General features: G+C 34.7%; 1 protein-coding gene across 1 annotated transcript; it reads left to right on the top strand.

Annotated features, from left to right (window-relative positions):
- LOC143060152 (prostaglandin E2 receptor EP4 subtype-like) lies at window positions 1-21,018 on the top strand. Its single transcript, XM_076233547.1, has 3 exons — window positions 1-132; window positions 1,271-2,230; window positions 19,667-21,018. Exons 2-3 carry the CDS (start codon window positions 1,352-1,354, stop codon window positions 20,126-20,128), a joined length of 1,341 nt encoding a protein of 446 aa, XP_076089662.1. The 5' UTR covers window positions 1-132; window positions 1,271-1,351; the 3' UTR covers window positions 20,129-21,018.
- The last annotated feature ends 4,082 nt before the right edge of the window (window positions 21,019-25,100 follow it).

Genomic DNA, 25,100 nt, shown 5'->3' with positions numbered 1-25,100 from the left:
TAACCAAGCGGGCACTTGTTCTTTTATTTAGTTAACCAATCGATTATATCTTTAAAGATTTATTTTTAAAGATTTATTTAATGTGAATACTTCCTTCATAATGGACCACCTTACATGTTACCTGATGAAGAGGTAAGACCACAGTAATAAGATTATCTATTATTATTTATTTCCATACGACTTTTTTTACGAAAACATTTTGTTGTTGTTTTGTCAACATTGGGAAGGACGTATTTATCTCGTATGCAGATGTTACAGGATGTTAAAATCATTTGGACAAATCGCATGAATCCATTTCAAAGTAGAGTTTATTTTCTTTTGAAGCCCTCCCCCTTTTTTCTCCAGTTGACACAGCGAACATAGACAGAAACGAAATAATGGTCACACGGAAGTCTTGTCGAATATTATTATGTCCCATTAACTGAAATTGAATATTAATAAAGGTAAAACCCAACACTTTAAAAATACGGAAATAAAATGTCACGGTACACCAGCTACATTTATAAACTTTTATTTGTATGAATGTATCTTAACGATGATAGATAGTAAGCACATGTACTGAGGTGTACAAAAAAGTACGTACATTATTGTAATTAACACATATTTATTTGACTATGACAAGTGTCACATTGTTATCTTTTTTTACTTTTTTAGGTGAGGTGTTGTAACTTTTATTTTTGAGAAATTCACGGGGATCTGATCTGCATAAAATATGTTAAGGTTGTTAACCATTTTAACTGTAAATGAAGATTAAGATTAATCTCCTGATTCATGTAGGTAATCGTAATCCATTTATTATAGCTTTGTGTCTGCGAATATATAAAATCTTTCAATATATAAACCGAACTTTTTTTCTAAATACATAGATTATATGACCACTTATTAATCTGATTGATTATCTATAGCCACTCAAATCTATTATGACTGGGGTTTTATGTTAAATGAAAGTCTGTCAGAACTGTCATCAATATACAACTATATAATGATTGTTTACCAAACGGTATTTTTTATTATTATTTCCCCCTCATTAGAATCCGTATTGATCTATTAGTTAATTAAGGTAAAGTGTTGATTGCTAACTAGTGAAATTGTCACCACAGATAATGATTTTCCTCGGTCAAATCCATAGATTACGGACCACAGATTTACAGTTCAGTTGGAATTCTATTTGATAGGAATCAACTGTTGTCCGGTGAATTATGTATTATCTTGGCAATAATTAAATAATAAGCTGAATATTTCATAACATTTACTCTAATTACAATTTCAGGTGAAAAGAGTGGTGGCACTTTCTCTCAAGAGTGATGGTAATATATTCCCATTGGAGCTACTGAAGTGATTTAAATAAATTATGCCTGTTAACGGTATGCATTACACATCTGTGAACGATAGTAGTTATAATCATTCACTACAGATCATCATGGGGAATACAAGTGCAAGTCCGCAGACGTCAGCTTTCCTACCAAATATAACAAACGGATCAGACTTTTCCTCAAAGAAAAATAATACAGTTATAAATTCTGGAATAATGTTTGGGGCAGGGATTTTGGGAAATATTTTAGCGCTTATCGTCTTAATTCGATCCGGACCAGAACAAAGAAGGACTATATTTTACAGATTGGTAGCTGGTCTATGTGTCACAGACTTATTAGGGACAACATTGACATCACCCGTTGTGATAGCTGTATATGTGAATAATTTCCAATGGATAGGCGGAACAGCTATGTGTAATTATTTCGGATATGTAATGATAATGGCAGGGTATGCCACAATGTTGATTGTATGTAGTATGTCTATAGAACGGGTCGTATGTATAAAACATCCACTTATATACAATGCCTGGAAATCTACAAAACATGCTACAGTGATTTTAATATTTTGTTGGACCTTAGCAGCTTTCATGGCCGCTCTACCGTTTATGGGTTTTGGCAATGTAGTGCTTCAGTACCCAAGGACGTGGTGTTTTTTCGACTATTATACAAAAGAACCTGTTGACAAAGCATTCAACTATTTATTTGCTATATTAGCAACTGTGATTATTTCTGTGACTGCATGTTGTAATTTAACTGTGATATATACTCTTATAAAAAGTCGACGTCGCCAATGTCTACTGTCAGGAAATAGCAGAAGAAACTATTTTAGTTACTCTAAACGATTCACCGAATGTCAGATGTTAGTACAACTAGTAGGAATTACTATAGTGTTTAGTACTTGTTATATGCCTCTTATGGTGAGTATGTCAGTTAACGTTAACTTTTTTTATTTATATATATATATAATTATAGTAATTTCAGTGGCGGATCCAGAACTTTGCCTAAGGGGGGGCCCGCTGACTGACCTAAGGGGGGGCCCGCTCCAGTCATGCTTCAGTGATTCCCTATATAATCAACCAAATTTTTCCCACGAAAGGGGGGGCCCGGGCCCCCCAGGGCCCCCCCCCTGGATCCGCCTATGAATTTTTGTAGACACTTTACTTATTATTTGAAAATAGAATAATTCTACTTTTCTTGGTGTCTTAATTGTTTAAATAGCAGATATCACCGCTCATTTGAATCATTTTGGAATCACTTCTTATATTTAATATTTATCATAGTTTTGATTTAACCCCTAAAGTTAATTTGTAGAAATGTTCTGGTTTATATGTTAATACCTTTGGAACAAAGAATAAAGTACTGGTCTTGGACACAATCACAATTTATAAAGTAAAAACACCAAATTTTTCTTAAAAAGACCGACACACACATACTAAGACAGTTGAATTATATCTAGGCACTGACAAGATTCACTTGGTTGTTGTAAAAGAAAACATTACATAAAATATATAGATTTATATTTTATTCAAGAATGTAGAACGTCCAGTTTTTAAAGCATTTTTGGCTGTGAGTTTGTTTTTCTAACATTTCAAATCTGCTGGTTAAAGCTGAGACTATATCTTTTAATACAAATCTTGAAAAATCCGCAATTTCTGATCAGTATTTTATCCCGACCGAGTGTATTTGTAAAGAAACTTTATGTTTTTTTTTTTATCTTTTGTAATACAAGACGCTACGCTACGTATACGAAGAAGGGATTTGTATTCACATTTCAAGAAAATGTGTTTTTACTTAACATAATTATGTACTTTTGAATATACCCTTACTTGTACTATATCGACTCGACTTTTAATGATTTTTCAACATATAAGCTATATATAAGTATTGCTATCACTCATTATCAAAAAAAAGATAAATTTCTTAATTATATAAATATTCATAAAAATATGTAATGTTCTCCCAGGTCTGTAGTTAAATGAACTTGTATCTGTAATGTTCTCCCAGGTCTGTAGTTAAATGAACTTGTATCTGTAATGTTCTCCCAGGTCTGTAGTTAAATGAACTTGTATCGTTAGGTTACTGTCTATTCTTGTTTTTGTTATTTTATTTGCCATACATTAAACAAAACCCAATTATTTTAAATTTAAGGATTGTTAATCTACATTTAGTTAGGGGAAACATGTTTGTTAACTACATTTTTTATAGTTTCCTGTTTAAAAGTACACAATCAAAAAATGTATGTTATTATCATATGCATTATCCATTATCTATTGACTACTTTAACAAATAATAACACAACCGCACACCAGGACCGTCAACTAAAATACAGCACCAACTCCAAGGTCAACACCAATATTACACTCCGTGGTCAACTAAATACCGCACTCCGTGGTCAACTAAAATACCGCACTCCGTAGTCAACTAAAATATCGCACTCCGTGGTGTACTAAAATACTGCACTCTAGGTCAACTAAAATACAGTACTCCAATGTCAACTCAAATAACGCACACCTAGGTCAACTTAAATACCACACTCCGAGGTCAACTAAAATAACGCACTTCAAGGTCAACTAAAATAGGAAAAAGACCATACAACCTCAGAAAAAGCCTTGAATATATCAATCAACGGAACGATCGGAATAGAAATTTCAAATTTCTGACTTAAAACAAGCGTTTTATGAAGACAATGATGGCTAGCTAAACCTCAAACTTTATGACAGTTGTTTATTAAATTCATTGCATGTTAAATGTCAGGACTATTTGCAAGTCATACAAATACTCATACAATTTAAGAAAGTTTATTACCTTTAGATATCAGATTCATAAGTAAAATATGATTTATATCTATGATGTGCATTCCATGACATATCGTATTACACTGTCATCAACATTGTTGACTGACTTACATAATATAATACCAAATCTTTGTATTAGATACATGCTGAGGACATAAGCTCGAATTGTGTATGTAATTTACACCAAGATATTATTGTCAATGCACAACGATAGTTTTCAATAATTTTGAAGGGGATTTTTTCAGCGATTTGAACAGATGTTATACATACCTGGTGTCCAATATCATTCATCTTTATGTACAGGCAAATGTGTAGATGATTGGAAGTATATAAACATAGATGTACAATAAATCTATGACAACTTTTATCGTAAGCTCTGTTGTAAGTCCACTGGCACTTGTCTCTGATATTGCTTTTTAATGACACACCTTACAAAGTCTTCAGCATTGACTTGCTGGGTTTTTTTACAAGTATAGAACCAACATGATCATTTTCATGTAGAAATAAAATCAAATTAGCAAAATGACATTTGCCAGATTTACAAATTGTTCTTCAAAATTGTCAGTAGATAAAAATAGATAAGAGAAGAAACTAAAGAAATATAAAAAAAAAAAAAAAATCAGCAAGACACGATAGATATAAATAAGTAATTAAGAAAACAATGACGGAAACAATGACGGAAACTTTAGTCGACCTTTTGTGACTTATTCTCTTAAACGACCATGTTTTTCGTTCATTTTTTTACATAAATAAGGCCGTTAGTTTTCTCGTTTGAATTGTTTTACATTGTCTTATCTCGGCCTATTATAGCGGACTATGCGGTATGGGCTTTGCTCATTGTTGAAGGCCGTACGGTGACCTATAGTTGTTAATGTCTGTGTCATTTTGGTCTTTTGTGGATAGTTGTCTCATTGGACATCATACCACATCGTCTTTTTTATATGTTCACCATTCTTTTGTGGTTTTTGTGCCGTCTCTGGATTTCATTGATATTTTGCTCGGACATGATATTTATATTGTTTGTTGGAACGATGTTAACTGATTATAATTATCTGTGTTTTTTGGACAATATTAAATTTAAATTCATGTGATAGCGTTATCACTTCAAAAAAATTTGAAATGCCTTCATATAAAAAATACAAGCAAAACTTCATGAACACATGTTCAAAGCAAAAAGACATAATAAAAAAAAAGCTCCATATAGTATGGGAGAATGAAATGATTCAGAATGAAATGATTCACTAACTTTTGCGTCGAACAAGTGTTCAAGAAGATTTTCTGTAGTCAGTTTATGTATGAAGGCCATTAATCTTATCTTTTTGTCGTGATAAGGCCAGCAAATGAATTCGACATAGTCCAAAGTTTTAACTAGACAGTTATTCAGATACAAGTTACTATAGGGAAAACGGTACTATTTATTCTGCCATAGGCGACAATAGTAACATTTTCTAAATTTACCACTTTTTATAATAAAAACCTGGATAAAACAGTTATGTGTGATGTAGTTCTTTATTACTTTATTTTAAAAATTGAAGCCAAATAGTATCATGACCAATTTCCAACGGAGCTTGTATATGTTATCCATGCCCACCGTCATTTTGCACCAAATTTATGAAATTTTGGAAGCCTTTTCGAATAATTCTCTAGAAAATATTTCAATAGGTTTTAAAATTTATATTGTAAATTTACACGCTGCAGTTATTCATAGATACATAAAAAAATATATTGTACTCTTACATCCAATCACAGCCCTCCTAAGTTGACTTCCTTCGCCTGTCTTGGGTACACAAAAGGCCAACCTAATGCTGGGAAAATGTAATAGTACCGTTTTCCCTATAACAGATACGCCCAGTTTGGCTTTTACAAATTTAATAAGTAAAACTTTACCGATTAGAAGCCGCATTTTTCCCGAAATTTATGTTTTCAAAAGCCTTTCTATTTTTATATTTCATTGAAACAACCCTATTCTATTTTTGAAGATCCGGGCCTTTTATTCAATAGTCAGGCGCAGATACAGACGTTTTTTTTTAAAAGAGGCCACAAGACATACAAGTCATATAAAAGGGGGTGTAATGACTCCCATCTATTCTTTGCGGGCATTAAATAATGGACTTCATTAAAGATAACCGTTTTATTTATTGTCATATAATCCACTCTATTAACACAATGTAGCATGAATAACAAAGGTATGCTGGTGCTCAATGAATGATTACAAATGTTGACAGGTAAGTATAACTCCAAACTGAACGTGAACATCAAACGTAAACGGTAAAAAGCTGAAAGAACAAATAAAAACTCAATATAAAACCTATCAATCAAAAAGATTTGCCAAAACATACAAAAATACAAAGTTGGCTTATGACACTAATTGTGTTCCATACATTCACATAAAAAATACAAGTATTAACAATATATCAAGTTTGTAACATAACTGTGAGTCAAAACTGGTGTGTACAGCTTTTAATGTGTTGAAAACTCGACAAGTATCAAAAATTATGTATGCAAATTATGACACGAATTGCTTTCCATACTTTAAAAATAACGAAATGAGGGGGGTGCTATGAATCATACAAAAATTACCAAAAAGGGTATTTGAATGTTTATAGAACATTTTTATAGTGTAAATGTTGTATCTGTGTGTTTACAAGTAATAACAAACGGTTGTGAAACAATAAAACAAATAATCTGGTGACGTGGCATATTTGTCATCATTGTCATTTACCCAACGTTTTATACGTCATCAAAACACAATACATGTTATATATGTTTACAATAAACAGTTCTTCAAATTGTCAATATGTTATAAACTTACACTGTGACGGAATCTGGCAGATATATCAATAAATGATGCTGAATCATCAACGTGAGCATGTAAATAAGGGGAAATTACAAAAGAGGGGAAAGTAACGAAGAAGATAGTAAATGTAAGTCAACTTTCGGAAACATCATGAAATAATTACGGACGAGTCAGTACACTCCCCGTCTGGCATGCTATTTATGCCACTACACTATTCATAAGTTCTTGACAATAGCACAAGTTCTGTCACTGGTCTAACGAAGAAAGCTGGTTTTACACAGTCTTTGTCCACAGTACGCACTATACGAATTTCTACCTTACGTACTAAATTGTCAGCACTAGGGAATGTTTTAGTGACTATTCCCATTGGCCAACTTAAGCGATTAACTTGATTGTCCTTGAGCAACACAACATCTCCTTCTTGAATGTTTTCTCTTTCTTGGGTCCATTTCTGTCGACATTGTAAAGTTTGCAAGTATTCCACTCGCCAACGTTTCCAGAAAACGTTTGAAAGGTATTGTACACGCTTCCACTGTGCATAATACATGTCTTTACAATCGAATGACACATCCTTTGGAATTAATACACTAGGCTTTTGAGTGATGATAAGATTAGGTGTGAGAGGTAATGGCTCATCAGAGTCCGTAGGTACACATGTTAAAGGCCTGGAGTTAATTATCGCAGACACTTCCGCTAACAATGTTACTAACACTTCATGTGATAGTTCTTTTCCAGGAAGTTCTGATAACATAGAGTCCAGGATTGATCGCGTTGTTTTTATCATTCTTTCCCATATACCTCCCATATGAGATGAATGAGGTGAATTAAAATGCCACTCTATGCCATTATCATATAAATGTTCCTTTATTGGTCCATCTTCTACATTGATACTATCAATACCTAGTTGGTCAGTGGCTCCGACGAAATTAGTACCTCTGTCAGACCTAATTAGTTTTACTTCCCCTCGAATAGCTATGAAACGTTTGAAGGCGTTAATAAATGACGAGGAAGTCATTTCCTCTACTACTTCTAGGTGAACACCTCTTGTGACTAGACATGTAAAAATGATGGCCCAACGCTTTGCGTTCGCAACGCCACCTCTAGTGCGTCGGCTTATGACGGACCAAGGTCCAAAGGTGTCAATCCCTATAGATGTAAATGGTGTTTCAGGGATCACACGGTCTTCAGGCAAGTCAGCCATTTTTTGTTGTTCGGTATGCCCTCGAAGCTTGCGGCAAGTTATACACTTGTAAATTATTGATGAAACAAGACGCTTTTCACCTACTATCCAGTATCCTCCTGTTCGTATAGCTCCTGATGTAAATTGTCTTCCTTGGTGTTTTATCTTTTGATGAAAGTACCGTATTATTAAAGTTGCAATCCAATGTTTACTAGGTATTAAGATTGGATTCCTTTCATCGGGTTGTACATTTGCCATTTTGATACGCCCACCAACACGCAGAATGCCTTCATTGTCAATAAATGGACTTAACTGCAACAGTGCACTATTTCCACGTAGTGGCCTGCCATTTTTAATACAATCAATTTCGTCTGAAAAGATCTCGTTTTGCACAACTCCAACAACGAACATCTCTGCATCCCTGAATCGACACCTAGTTTCTTTTGAGATTTTATTAACAAGAAAGTTCTTTATCAGCGCAATTGATCTAACAAGTGACTTCCAGTTTCCAAATCTTTCGAATCGTTGTGATCCTAAGGAGAGTTTCTCGAGACTCGTTGTTTTTCTAGTTGTAATGTCAGGACGTATTTCGTTATCTGTGTCAGGATTGATGAGAGAAAATCTTTCAATAGTTTGATCGGCGTCCTTTTTTATCACCGGACCAGATAGCCATATACTATTTTCTAATTTCGAAGGAATTATTGATCGAGTTGCCAGATCGGCTGGGTTGCCATCTGTATGCACATAAGACCATTGCTCGGAATTTGACACTGTGTGGATTTTCGCAACACGGTTTGAAACATAATTGTAAAATCGTCGTGATGAATTGAAGATGTACCCTAGTACAACTTTACTGTCGGTATAATAGTGAATATCAGACAAAGGTATATCTAACTGGTCGGATATTGTTTGTACTATTTCTGTTGCTAGCAAAGCTCCACATAGTTCTAAGCGTGGAATCGTATGACTGTGACTGGGTGCAACCTTTGCCTTTCCCATAATAAAACCAAAATTCTTATCGTCATCTAGTTGTATGTAACCAACTGCGGCTATTGCCTTCTCTGATGCGTCAGAATAAATGTGTATCTTCCTTGTTTTTGCTAAAGTAAATGAAGTAGGTACAAACATCCTTTTGAATTTTACTGTTTCCAAATCAAAGAGTGACGTTCTCCAAGATTCCCACTCGTTGTAAACCTCTTCCGGTAACGGTTCATCCCACATGATCTGTCCTGTCATAACTGATCTGAGCAGTAATTTTCCTTTAATAGTTACTGGCGCTAAGTATCCAAGAGGATCAAATATACTGTTTATTGTTGACAATAATCCTCGACGAGTATACGGTTTGACATCTCTATCGATGTAGTACATGAAAGTATCAGTTTCAAGGTCCCAGTTCATACCAAGGCTATGTTGTATTGGAAGAATATCGGAACTTAGGTCGAGATCCTTAAGACTCTTTGCAAGATCTTCATTATCAAACGAATGCATAACTTCCTCAACATTTGAAGATATCTTGTGTAGTCGAATGTTACCAATAGATTTTAAAGCTGACTTAGTTCTCTTCATGAGATCAATTGCTTCGGCGCTAGAAGGTTTCGAAGTTAAACCATCATCAACGTAGAAATCTCTAGTGACAAAATCAAGCATATCGGAGCCAAACTCATTTTCTCCTTCCATGGCAGTTTTTCTAAGTCCGTATGACGCAATTGCAGGACTAGGACTATTGCCGAATACGTGCACACACATGCGATACACTGTTAGAGGTTTGTCAAAATCATTGTCGGTGTACCAGAAAAATCGTAGATAGTCTCTGTGTTTTTCATCAACTTTAAAACTGTAAAACATTTGTTCTATATCGCCCATGATGGCCACTTGCTCCCTACGGAAGCGGAGCAAAACACCGATTAGATTATTCGTCAAATCTGGTCCACTAAGCAACACATTGTTAAGAGACACGCCATCAAATTGTGCAGAGGAATCAAACACAGCACGAAGTTTCCCAGGTTTCTTGGGGTGATAAACCCCGAATATTGGCAAATACCATTGTTCCTGATCATCGTTGATATGTGGGGCCTTCTCAGCGTGACCCTTTTCTAGAATTGTATTCATGAAAGTGAAGAAATGTTCACGCTTCTGAAGATCTTTGCGAAGATTTGCATCTAGACCTTTGGCTCTTTTCCATGCTAGATTTCTGTTATTTGGTAGAACTTGACGATCTTGTCGAAACGGTAATGGGGCGGACCAATTGCCACGTGAGTCCTTCCAAAAGTTTGTATCCATAGATTCTATAAATTCTCTGTCATCACGAGACAGTCCAGGTTTATCATCATCAGGACGGCGAATAAACACATCTTTGCCAATGTTGTCGTATGCACTTTCATTAACTTCAAGTGTACGCACTTCATCAATTTTAAGTTCACTTGTACACGGTGGAAATATCGATATTCTATCGGAAGAAAGTAAGTATGTCTTTTTAACACGAGTTTCGTCTGGATAGTGCAGTTTTCCGAGACAAGTTTCACCAATAACTGTCCATCCCAGAGGAAGTTTTTGTGCATAAGGCGCATTCCCAGATCCAATTCTTTGATCAAGTACGTGATGAGCAGAAATGAGATCACGTCCAATTAAGAGCAATATTTCGGACTCTTTGTCAAGAGGTTCGATAAATTCCACGAGATCACTGAGATGATTATGAAACAAAACAACTTCTTGAGTAGGTATTTCGTCTTTAGAATCTGGAATGAGGTTACACTCTAAAATGTCAGGCACATGTAATTGAGTTTGTTTATCTAATGACTCGACGACTAAACCACTAAGCTTTCGACCAGATGCTTGAGATTTTCCGGAACATGTTGACAAGGTAAAATCAGAGACACTCGTTGATCCAAAGTAATCGAAGAGTTCCGATTTTCCTAAAGTCCTATTCGATTGATCGTCCATTAAAGCATATACTTTTAGCCTTCTATCAGGATTGTCACTACGATACACTTCTACCGGTATTATCTTTGCGCATGATTTGCCACCAAATTTATCCATGCAAATCTGTGTGCATGCTGATTGTATAGGAGTTTGAACTTCATGTTCCACATCAACAGGCTCCCCGCCATGACCTGATGGCTCTGTAGACTGTTGATCTCGATTTTTTATGTGCAGTGCTGTAGGGTGATCTGTTTTTCCACACTCCCCACATTTGATTGCGTTAGGACAGTTCCGTTTAAAATGTGATGCTGACAAGCAACATCCGAAACATAATTTGTTCAACTTCAAAAATTGTCTACGTTCTTGTATTGGCTTTGACTTGAATGTTCTACAATCATTAAGTGTATGGTTTGTACCATGAATCAAACATTTCTCACGTGGATCCACACTTTGACTCCTCTCATTTTTTGTTTCAGCGAAGTCTGTTTTCCTGGTACGAACGTCATTAAGTTTCCCTTTTGTTGTTGGTAGTTTATCCTTAAAACCAGTGTTTGCCTGTTGACTGTCATATAAAAAACTTGGATTGTTCTTTACCTTACTTTGTTGCTGAATAAACTGAGCAAATACATGAAATGGCGGATAAATTGTTTTGTTTTTATCGTTATAATTAACGGCCATAGTAGTCCATCGTTCCTGAAGCTGATATGGAAGCTTAGCTACGATTGGTGTTACACCAACTGATGAGTCAAAATAGGAAAATATAACCTTGTAATTGTCATTTTCTTTCACAGATGATATCTCTGACAAGATATCTGACAGATCATACAACTTAAAATAATCTTTATTTGTAATGCGTGGAAAAGCTGCTAGTTTTGTCTTGAGTGCACTATCGATAAGCTCTGGGCTACCATACCTTTCATTCAATCTCTCCCAGATTAGCTTTAGAGCTCTTGACGGATTGTTAGTATTCGCAGCTTTGATACTTTGAACTTGTGTTTTAGAACTAGGACCAGTCCACTTTAACAATAGGTCTATTTCCTCACTTGAATCTGCATCAATCTCTTTCACTATTTTCTTGAAACTGTCCTTCCAAGATGGATAATACTCGGGTTTGTCATTAAAAATATTGAACCTTGACATTAAGAGATCACGTTTTAGCAAGAAACGTGTGAAATCAGTAGCAAGAGTTCTATCACTCGGATAAGGATGATTATCTGACACATGCGTATCTGCAATAATATTTTTTCTTGGAATGAACGAGTTGGCGTGTGGGTCTAATGTTCCACTGACATGTGTGTTTTCTTGATCGATATGAGTTGAATGTTTGTTTTCTTTATCGATATGAAATGCATCAGTGTTTTCTTTGTCGATCTCAATTGAACTAATTTGTTTCTGAACATGATTAATATATGCAGCAGTTTTTGATTTCGAATCAAGTGGTGGTTGATCAGGCAACACTTGTGACATATTTTCATCGCATTCATTTTGCAAAGCATTAGCCTCCGCTTCAACTGCTGCTGCTTCCTTCTGTCGAGAAAGCAGGTCTAAATCGGCTTCAATGTCGGCCTTCTTGCGTTCTACTTTTGCTGATTCTATCGACCTTTTCTCTTCTATAAGAGCCTTCTCCTTCAATAATAAAGTTTCTTTCTCTGCAAAATGAACTTTCACCTTTGCAGCTTCAGCTTTGGCCCTTGCTCTTGCAAGAACTGATGAAGAGGAGGAACTATGTGTTTTTCTGGATGAGTGGCTTCTCCTAGAACTTCTGCTAGCTAAGGAATTCTCTCTCTCTATAGCACGTAACTCATTATTGAATGTGTTCATTCGTTTACTTTCTGTTTCCACAAATTGCGTAAAATCTTGCATTTCACCTGATAGTTTATGAACTTCATCCATGCCTTCAGCAGTGTTAGTCCTCGAAAGAAAATCTAAGTATTCTTTACAAATTGTGTCATAACGTACAGTTCCACTCATGAATTCGGTTTTTAGCTCCTGTAATGATGTTAACTCATTTGAATACGGTTCAATGTTTCTTGCTAAAAGCTGAAGGTCACTTTTTACGATTTGCATTTTCAACAGAAATTTTCTTTGTTTGTTTTCAAAAAGTTCTTTACCACTCTCAGTAAGTGTGCGTAATCTTTTATCGATATCCGCAGTGTTGATCATCTCGGATGTAGTACTTGACGCAGAGTCAGTATTGTCTTCTATACCAGCCATCTTGAATGCCGGGTAAGTTATATCACTAGCCAGTCAAATCTCCTTAGTCTTTTTACTGTAATGACTCCCATCTATTCTTTGCGGGCATTAAATAATGGACTTCATTAAAGATAACCGTTTTATTTATTGTCATATAATCCACTCTATTAACACAATGTAGCATGAATAACAAAGGTATGCTGGTGCTCAATGAATGATTACAAATGTTGACAGGTAAGTATAACTCCAAACTGAACGTGAACATCAAACGTAAACGGTAAAAAGCTGAAAGAACAAATAAAAACTCAATATAAAACCTATCAATCAAAAAGATTTGCCAAAACATACAAAAATACAAGTATTAACAATATATCAAGTTTGTAACATAACTGTGAGTCAAAACTGGTGTGTACAGCTTTTAATGTGTTGAAAACTCGACAAGTATCAAAAATTATGTATGCAAATTATGACACGAATTGCTTTCCATACTTTAAAAATAACGAAATGAGGGGGGTGCTATGAATCATACAAAAATTACCAAAAAGGGTATTTGAATGTTTATAGAACATTTTTATAGTGTAAATGTTGTATCTGTGTGTTTACAAGTAATACCAAACGGTTGTGAAACAATAAAACAAATAATCTGGTGACGTGGCATATTTGTCATCATTGTCATTTACCCAACGTTTTATACGTCATCAAAACACAATACATGTTATATATGTTTACAATAAACAGTTCTTCAAATTGTCAATATGTTATAAACTTACACTGTGCCGGAATCTGGCAGATATATCAATAAATGATGCTGAATCATCAACGTGAGCATGTAAATAAGGGGAAATTACAAAAGAGGGGAAAGTAACGAAGAAGATAGTAAATGTAAGTCAACTTTCGGAAACATCATGAAATAATTACGGACGAGTCAGTACAGGGGGGTTCGATTTAAATGTCCTCATAAAATTAAAACCATTAATTGACTAACAAATAGGGGGATTTAAACGTTGACTTATGATCACTGCTTGGAACAATTTGTATTATGATTATCCAACACATATATACTTGAATTAAGTGTACCTTCAACAATTTCATATAATCGCTTACTTCTAAAGACGAATGATTTACTTTAAATATTTCTGATTTGAAAACTTAATGCATCAGATTTAGCTCCGTCACATTCTGTATGTGTCTGTCACATGTCACCAGGAGCCGGTAATTCGATGGTTGTCGTTGTCTATCACATGTCACCAGGAGCCGGTAATTCGATGGTTGTCGTTGTCTATCACATGTCACCAGGAGCCGGTAATTCGATGGTTGTCGTTGTCTATCACATGTCACCAGGAGCCGGTAATTCGATGGTTGTCGTTGTCTATCACATGTCACCAGGAGCCGGTAATTCGATGGTTGTCGTTGTCTATCACATTCCTTTATGGTTTTGTCATATTTTAGACCGTTATATTTGATTTGAATCATTTCTTATCAAGTCATGTCAGGGCCTCTTATATGTTACTGTAAGGTACGGATTTTCCTCAATGTTGAAAGCCGTAATATGAACTATAGCAAACTGATACTTTAGTGTATAGTTGTTTAAATGTCGATTTGTTTTCCATGATAAAATCCAGTCAAGGACTATACAAATACATTGTAACAAATCATGAGAGAAAACACATCAGAATATTTTCATTTAAAAAAAACAGACTCCATGATTAAATTGGGTATTCTTTATAATCTTAACAATCCTGAATAATGTAAAATCAACACAGAAAACGGTTTGAAGGCAACAACCTTCATAGTTTTTCATTTTTTATATCTATGCATATATATTGTGTGTCGATACACACTCCTGTACCGTTTTTTGTTATTTTTGGCAAATACTGTCAATATCGTTTTGCAATTTGCTAAAACGTATGCTATTGTTGTAAGGGATTCTCCGAATTACTATTGCTCTCATTGACAGCTAAAATCATCAGTAGTAATTGTTTTCCAATAAGAAGTAATTAGTACTCTATTTATATGTTGAATAAGAGACAATCTACTCTCTCTTAGAATAAAAACAATTTCTTAATTAACATATAAATAACACAAAGGTTAACCAAGTGTCATTAAATGACAACTGCATGGAAGTTTTGTAAAAAAAAATGTAGAGGTATTTTGGTCTCCGATATTTTAAAATACCCATAACAAAAAAGGCTTTACGTGGACACAAACACATTTGCTGTTGGACATATTTTCGTACTTTACAATAATAAAATATGCACAAAGATGTCCTACTACAAAACAATGTAGGAAACAACAATAGATGTTCTCAAGATTAAAACTCTCGTCCATTTAAACTGTAACGTGATATTGAACGAGATTTAAGAAGCATTCTTTGATCCTATTATGTCCATCTGATGCCTCAGGTCATTCGATACATCTGCTTTAAGTCTGCATTATTTCTGAAGTATCACATTTGTTGTGTCAATGTCATTTTTTTGTTATTGATATTTTGAAGGAAAAAAAAATATTACAAACAAACGTTGTAAAGGTATTCCATTGTATATTAATGGAGATTATCGGGAGTTTTTCTTTCTTTTTGGGGACAAAGTTCAGAGTAGATCATTATTTTATCGTAAAATTTAAAAGAAAACAGTTTTTTTCCCCGAAATTTATCTACATGAACCTTACAGGCACTCCCAGCCTAGCATCATATTTGACCATTGTCTGTTTTTACCTTGATATCAACATTTGTATTCTTTATATCAAAAGAATGCAGAAATTTCTTTTCCAATTGTTAATTTTCCTTTCTTTTCCTATTGTTAATTTTCCTTTCTTTTAAGCCGATGCTTCGTTTGCTCCAATGTAGAGAACATGTTTGTTTCTTCCAACAAGTAAGTTTTCGAGTGATTGAAAATAATAATGATATATTTTCTTCCTAAAAGTTAAGAAAACACATTTACGATTTAAAATGTTATTAATATCATGGGCTCACAACGTTTACCTAATTTCGTCATCAATACATGCATTCATTGTGAAAGTATGATTGCTCTTGCCGAAATTTGTAAAACATAATGTATATCTCATGAAATCTTTACATGTCCCAGCTTTGTACAGTGTTCTGGTGGGTCTATCCGGCAGTTCGTGTCTTTAGTTGTCCGTTTTCACTTTATTTGCTATGATAAGGCCGGTCTATCCGGCAGTTCGTGTCTTTAGTTGTCCGTTTTCACTTTATTATTGCTATGATAAGGCCGTTCCATTTGCAGATGTTTTTGAAATATGAATGGAGGCTTCCATTCAACAAAAAATGGCTCGATTCCGATAATCTGAAATTGAATACTATTTTCTTGGGAAGGGGGTTTTGAAGAATTATACCATGTTACTATGCATAGGGGCGTTATATGTGTGATCTAGCTCACTAAAGGGTATTTTTATCACGTTTAAACTGACATATCGAAAACGGTCATAATATTACTATAATTAAACCATTGTGTCTGGGTTAGAAGGGATTAATAATCAAGCCGCCTTTTTTCAGTTTGAAACTAAGACCTATATGTCTCTTTTATTATTGTATTTTCTATAATATAATTTTGTACAACATTGCACAATATCATATCTTCTTACACTTCATGATGTTGTTTGCATGTGTGAACTTAATCCCGACAGAACAGCACGATTTCTATAAAAGAATTTAATGTAATATAGACATACGTTAATTAAGGTTTATGACCCCTTCTGTGGCCTAATTACGGAATTTTCAAACAGCCGAAGATAACGAAAAATAGAGATGGACCATTTCGTGCAAAGCATTATTATTTATAGTTTAAATTAGTAGAAAAATATAATCTAATGAAAATAAAACTTAGATATTTGTAGAAAATCCACAGACTTTAATACAGAGATTTTTGTCATAAAATTTTAAACATAGATGATAGATTACTCACTTGTTTTTCTATGACCCTAGAAAGTGTACCTGAATTGGTCCATATTTATATTTGTTTTAACCAATATCTAAATTTATAAACATGTTTTAAGAAAATCATTGCTAGCAATGCATGCAATAATCCTCTATCTATCAAGCATCGAATTGCCAAATATGAGAGTACATTAGGGGAAAGGCCAGTTCAACATGGATTTTCTATAAAATTTCCATATGTTTAGAATTGAATCAACACAAGGGTACATAATCCTTAACAACAAAGAAGTTAATGTCATATATCATTAAATTTTGAATGTAACACGTTTTCTGATTAGCTAAAAGTTGTTTGTCTATCAGCTCATAGACATAATTTTACGATGTGACCGTGATGTCATCAACGTTTTTTTCCCATTTTTATCTCCATAAAAATGGAATTTTTATCTCCATAAAAATGGAATTTTTAATTAAACTTTAACGAATGACTAATATTTTTTCTGTCTATTTGAAATAACATAGAAATGTGGTGCACACTTTTAAATAACCTGCTACGCGGATTTTTCAGTGAGCACCACATTTCTCCTTATATAAATTCCTTACATTTATGACCAGAGCTGTTGAATTTCTACGTAATTATCTTCCTTTAATTTAAATTTCTAATCTTTTGGCTCGAGTACGTCTGTTCAGTCTTGTTTTTAAAAGAAACGTGCTTCTGGCAACCTCCATGTTAATTATGATTTGATTAAAATTTGCAATCTTATTGACCTTTTTATACGATCAATAAACATGCAGTAGTTGCTAACTTTTACATCAGTTGAAGCTTAGTGAAGAGTTGTCTTGTGAGCAATCATATTCCATCTTCTTAATTTTACATTTATAATGAAAATTACCACAGACGAACATACCACAATAGTATATCTAATTTGTTCTACGTTTTAATCTTAATTTGTTCTTTGTTACATAATAAAGAAAAGTGACCGAAATTAAAAATAATTTAGGATATGCTGTCTCATTGAAATTTACAACGGATCTAAAAATATACTCCAAAACAAATACAATGTTATGTAACTTAACGTACTAGTTTTACTCTAAGATAAGTTTCCCAGAATTTCTTCAACCTGTGAATTTGTTGACTTTTATGAAGATTTACCCAATAACGTGCCCTTCTTGTAACTGTGTATGAAGATTTACACAATAACGTGTCCTTCTTGTAACCTTGTGTTATTGATCGCTATTCTGTTAAACAGAATATCTTTTTGAGGTCGTATCAAGTTTTTCAATTATATTTATTCTTATTTCACATGATATACTTGCAGCTAATCACGAGTAGACAACGATGGCTTGTCACGAGATTTTAAAACCCCCTTTACATTTTTCTCTTAACATATTTTTGGCAATTTCGTATCTGTTACTATTAAAAAACACATTTAAAATAAACAATAAACTCGCACAGAAAACGTAGTTCTTTTCGTAAAGATCAATTGATAATATATCTCATTAATCCTTTAAAACACACAGACGAGCATGTGTAAGACCAATTACGGAAGACAAAATGTGTTTGAGACTTTGATATGTTTACTTATTCATGCAAACGATGTAATCTACAGCCATACTCAGAGGCGGATTTAAGGGGGGGCAGGGGGCCCGCCCCCCTTTTTGGGAAAAAAATTGGTTGCTTATATAGGGAATGACTGAAGCGTGACTGGAGCGGGCCCCCTCTTAGGTCAGTCAGTGGGCCCCCACTTATGAAAATTTCTGGATCCGCCACTGATACTTATATCGTTGTAAAATGTTCTCTGTATTATTTTTAATGGTTAGTTCATAAAATAAGTAAATGAACAATAACACGAGACGTTTTTATGCTCTCACTGTAGGCGACGGATGCATTAAACTCTCGACCGTCCGTCCTTCCGATTTTGAGTCTTTCTGTCCTTCCGTCTTTCCATCTGTCTGTCCTTCCTTCTTTTTGTCTTTCTGTCCGTTCGTTCCATTTTCAAAGCTTGAGCGGGGGCATTTTTCTTTGCAAATATTGACATATAGAACTGAGGGATCTCAATGCTCGATACCACTTCTAGTAGACAAACAGTCCCGAGAATATCGTTGGTCGATGCCACTGCTAGTAGGTCATCAGTCGCGAGAATATCATTGGTCGATGCCACTGCTAGTAGATCATCAGTCGCGAGAATATCATTGGTCGATACCACTGCTAGTAGACAGTCAGTTGCGAGAATCTCATTGGTCGATACCATCGTTAGTAGTCAATCAGTCCCGAGAATTTCATTGGTCGTGAACAGTCAGTCGCGATTGTTTCATATATTTTGCTCTTATTCGCCCCAGTTTCCAAAAATAAAATCGCGGAGATTATAAAGAATTCCCATAGAATTAAAGTAAAATCACGGTTTCTGTTTAAATATCAAACACTGTTTGTAAACAGTTTCCTATCTCAAGAGGGTTTCAAACTGAGTATTACCATACAATTTATTCCACGTTTGATCATGTTTATAACGATTTAATTGTACAAAAATTTATCAAATGTTGATGACTTTTTGTTGTTATCTTAATTATTTATACTTTCAGGCACGAGTCATTATAAACCAGACAGAACTGTTACCACGAAATGTTCGATTGGATTTAATCATGATTAGATTCGCGTCACTCAATCAAATTCTAGACCCGTGGGTTTATATTTTATTGCGGAGAGAATTGCTATGGAAAGTGATATCAGGCTTTAAAATGTTGTGTCGTATTAAACAAAACGAACCAGACGTTATCCCGCAGAGACCTACCTTTGACATAGAGAAAGATACGTGTTGTGTATTTTGTTATCATTGTTTGTGTGATCCCCCTGTCAAACGTCCAAGAGCAGAATCTACGTATATTACAACATATGACTCAGAGCGTCGCCGCTCAACTCTGACGTCATTGACCCCAAGTAACATTCGAAGAGGCTCATTTAGCGAAATGGACAGAGACGTTTATCTTCTGTTGACACAAGCACCACATCAGTACAACAGAGTCATTAGCACATCACCATCCTAACCCGCAACCATGTGTCAACAACTCAATCATAACGCAATGGCAAGTTCACCCTACAGCTCAGTGGTCAAGTTTGTCATTACCCGAAACAATGTGTTGACCATCTTTATAACGACGCCATGACGAACACGTCATACAGCTCAGTGGTCAAGTTTGTCTAAACCCGAAACAATGTGTTGAACATCTTTATAACGACGCCATGACGAGTACGTCCTATAGCCCAGTGGTCAAGTTTGTCCTTAATCGAAACAATATGTTGAACATCTTAATAACGACGCCATGACGAGTACGTCCTACTGCTCAATCGTCAAGTTTGTCTAAACCCGAAACAATGTATTGAACATCTCAATAACGACGCCATAGAACCATTCTTATCTTCGTTTATTTTCACTGGGTATATAGGTTAAGAATCCTGACAAGGTAATCAATCAAATGGAAAGATTAGCCGAGGTATTTCACACCAGTATAATATCATACAGCAAATAGCTGAGAGGGTGATAGTGCAGATCGTTACACAGAGAAAACATTGTTAACTTAGGGGAAGCCAAGGACTTTGTGTAACTAAATTTATAAGTTGAGACCCCCTGGAAACAGTCTGAAATATTATACATTATTTTTAGTTGCATAGGGGTCAGCTGAACCCAGCTTCCGAGCGCGGGGTTTTCCCGCGGCGTTGAAGACCCATTGGCGGCCATAGGCTGTTTTCTGCTCTTTGGTCTGGTTGTTGTCTCTCATATTCTCTGTTTCCATTTTCTAAATTATGTTAAAGAACTTTCATCAGTATTAGACATGGTTATTCATCATTAAACATATATTGTATTGATCACTGCCATTGTCACAGAAGAAAGAAATTTACAATGTTTTTGTGAATTAAAGAAAATCTGAAAACTTAACTTTTGCTTTTATCATATTGAGCCAACCATTTTCAATAAGATGTATTGAGTTGTCATCAGACAGACATACAGGTACAATATTTATAACTTATCTTCACATGAACTTGAGTTTTATATACGATTCCTTTTAATAAGTGTCCATATTTGGATAAAAGAATACCAAGAAAAACTGCCTGCCTCGTTAATATACATGTAACGAACACAAGAAGATGCAATCGAAAAGTCACTGATTAAACAATGCAGTTCTAAATTAAAAAGAGTGGATATTAAATAATAATTTTAAAATTTTATAACGAAAACTAAAGATTTAGCGACACAAGTCAAACTAAGTGACCTTGCTGTTATGGTGGTAAGAGTGTTTGTGGTTCCCATCTACTGTTTATGGTTTATACTATACACAATAATTTGTGGGATTTTTTTTTACCATCTAAATAAATTAATTGGGCTTTTGGTGTACGCACATAAGACATTCCTAACAAACATCAACACCAATTTCTGTTTTTCATCCGTGAAGTATATCTTTAAAAAAAACATGATTTTTTGGCAATAAAGAATAACTATAAACCCAGTAAAAACAGACAGACAAACAAACCCGATTGTTACATCATCAGACAAACAAACAAACCCGATTGTTACATCATCAGACAGACAAACAAACCCGATTGTTACATCATCAGATAAACAAACCCGATTATTACATCATCAGACATGCAAACAAACCCGATTGTTACATCATTAGACAGACAAACAAACCCAATTGTTACATCATCAGACAGACAAACAAACCTGATTGTTACATCATCAGACAAGCAAACAAACCCGATTGTTACATCATCAGACAGACAAACAAACCTGATTGTTACATCATCAGACAGACAAACAAACCAACTTTTTTATATCGTATACTCATCAGACAAACAAACAAACCAGCTTTTTACATAATATACTCATCAGACAGACAGACAAACACAATTATTACATCTTATACTCACAAGACAGAAACACAAACCAGCTTTTTACACTTTATACTCATCAACCAAACAAACAAACTAGCTTGTTACATCGTATACTCATCAACCAGACAAACAAATCCGCGTGTTGCATCGTATACTCAAAAAACGGACACAAACAAGATTGTTACACCGTATACTCACAATACAGAAACACAAAACAGCTTGTTACATCGCATATCAAACAGACAAACAAACAGGCTTGTTACAACGTTAACTCATCAAACAGACAAACAAATCCGCTTGTTATATCGTATACTCATCAAATAAACATTACACCTTGTTGCACCGTATACTCAACAACCTGACAAAAAAAACCAGCGTGTTACCTCGTATACTCACAAGACAAACACAAAACAGCTTGTTACATCGTATACTCATCAAACAGACAAACAAATGGGCTTGTTACACCGTATATTCATCAAACAGACAAACAAATCCGCTTGATACATCGTATACTCAGCAAACAGACATATAAACAGGCTTGTTATACCATATATTCATCAAATAAACAAACCAGCTTGTCACATCGTATACTCAATAACAAGACAAAGAAATCAGCTTGTTACATCGTATACTCATCAAACAGACTAATAAACAGCTTGTTACATCGCATATCAAACAGACAAACAAATAGGCTTGTTACACCGTTAACTCATCAAATAGACAAACAAATCCGCTTGTTACATCGTATATTTATCGAATAAACATAACACCTTGTTGCACCGTAAACTCAACAACCAGACAAAAAACAGCGTGTTACATCGTATTCTCACAAGACAGAAACACAAAACAGCTTATAACATCGTATACTCATCAAACAGACAAACAAACAGGCTTCTTACATCGTATATTTAGCAAACAGACAAACAAAGCCGATTGTTACATCATGTACTAATCAAATAAACAAACCAGCTTGTTGCACTGTATACTCAACAATCAGACAAACAAACCCAGCTTGTTACACTGTATACTCAACAATCAGACAAACAAACCCAGCTTGTTACATCGTATACTCACAAGACAAACACAAAACAGCTTGTTACATCGTATACTCATCAAACAGACAAACAAATAGGCTTGTTACACCATATACTCATCAAACAGACATATAAACAGGCTTGTTACACCGTATACTCATCAAACAGACAAACAAGTCGGCTTTTTATATCATATACTCACCAAATCAACAAACCAGCTTGTCACACCGTATACTAAATAACCAGACAAACAAACCAGCTTGTTACATCGTATTCACATCAAACAAACTAACAAAAAGGCTTGTTACATCGTATTCTCATCGAACAGACAAACAAATATGCTTGTTACATCGTATACTCATCAAACGGACAAACAAATAGGCTTCTTACACCGTATACTCATCAAACAGACATATAAACAGGCTTGTTATACCGTATACTCATCAAACAGACAAACAAGTCGGCTTTTTATATCATATACTCACCAAATAAACAAACCAGCTTGTCACACCGTATACTAAATAACCAGATAAACAAACCAGTTTGTTACATCGTATTCACATCAAACAGACTAACAAACAGGCTTGCTACATCGTATTCTCATCGAACAGACAAACAAATATACTTGTTAAACCGTATATTCATCAAACAGACAAACAAATCCGCTTGTTACATCGTATACTTATCAAATAAACATAACACCTTGTTGCACCGTATACTCAATAACCAGACAAAAGAAAAACCAGCGTGTTACCTCGTATATTCACAAGACAGAAACACAAAACAGCTTGTTACATCGTATACTCATCAAACAGACAAACAAATCCGCTTGTTACACCGTATACTCATCAAATAAACATAACACCTTCTTGCATTGTATACTCAATAACAAGACAAAAAAACCAGCGTGTTACATCGTATACTCACAAGACAGAAACACAAAACAGCTTGTTACATCGTATACTCATCAAAAGACAATTAAACAGGCTTGTTTATACACCGTATACTCATCAAACAGACAAACAAATCCGCTTGTTACATCGTATTCTCATCAAAAACATCGTATACTCATCAAAAAAACATAACACCTTGTTGCACCGTATACTCAACAACCAGACAAATAAAAACAGCGTTTTACATCGTATATTCACAAAACAGAAACACAAAACAGCTTGTTACATCGTATACTCATCAAACAGACAAACAAATCCGCTTGTTATATCGTATACTCATCAAACAGACAAACAAATCCACTTGTTACATCGTATACTCATCAAATAAACATAACAGCTTCTTGCACTGTATACTCAATAACAAGACAAAGAAACCAGCGTGTTACATCGTATACTCACAAGACAGAAACACAAAACAGCTTGTAACATCGTATACTCATCAAACAGACAAACAAACAGGCTTGTTACACCGTATACTCATCAAACAGACAAACAAATCCGCTTGTTACACCGTATACTCATCAAACAGACAAACAAATCCGCTTGTTACATCGTATACTTATCAAATAAACATTACACCTTGTTGCACCGTATACTCAACAACCAGACAAAAAAAACCAGCCTGTTACCTCGTATATTCACAAGACAGAAACACAAAACAGCTTGTTACATCGTATACTCATCAAACAGACAAACAAATAGGCTTGTTACACCGTATACTCATCAAACAGACAAATAAACAGGCTTGTTACATCGTATACTCATCAAACAGACAAACAAATCCGCTTGTTACATCGTATATTTATCGAATAAACATAACACCTTGTTGCATCGTATACTCAACAACCAGACAAACAAAACCAGCGTGTTACATCGTATACTCACAAGACAAACACAAAACAGCTTGTTACATCGTATACTCACAAGACAGAAACACAAAACAGCTTGTTACATCGTATACTCACAAGACAGAAACACAAAAACAGCTTGTTACATCGTATACTAATCAAAAGACAAACAAACAGGCTTGTTACACCGTATACTCATCAAACAGACAAACAAATCCGCTTGTTACATCGTATACTCATCAAATAAACATTACACCTTGTTGCACCGTATACTCAATAACCAGACAAAAA

Source organism: Mytilus galloprovincialis, chromosome 1 (genome assembly GCF_965363235.1).
Source record: "Mytilus galloprovincialis chromosome 1, xbMytGall1.hap1.1, whole genome shotgun sequence".
Taxonomy (NCBI): Eukaryota; Metazoa; Mollusca; class Bivalvia; order Mytilida; family Mytilidae; genus Mytilus; species Mytilus galloprovincialis.
Note: the sequence above shows the minus strand (reverse complement) of the source record. Positions and strands in the feature narration are given on the sequence as shown.

Coding starts and splice junctions, on each gene's coding strand:
- LOC143060152 (XM_076233547.1), top strand. CDS start 1,352: ATGCCTGTTAACGGTATGCATTACACATCTGTGAACGATAGTAGTTAT. Junction 2,231..19,666: donor CTTGTTATATGCCTCTTATG/GTGAGTATGTCA, acceptor TTATACTTTCAG/GCACGAGTCATTATAAACCA.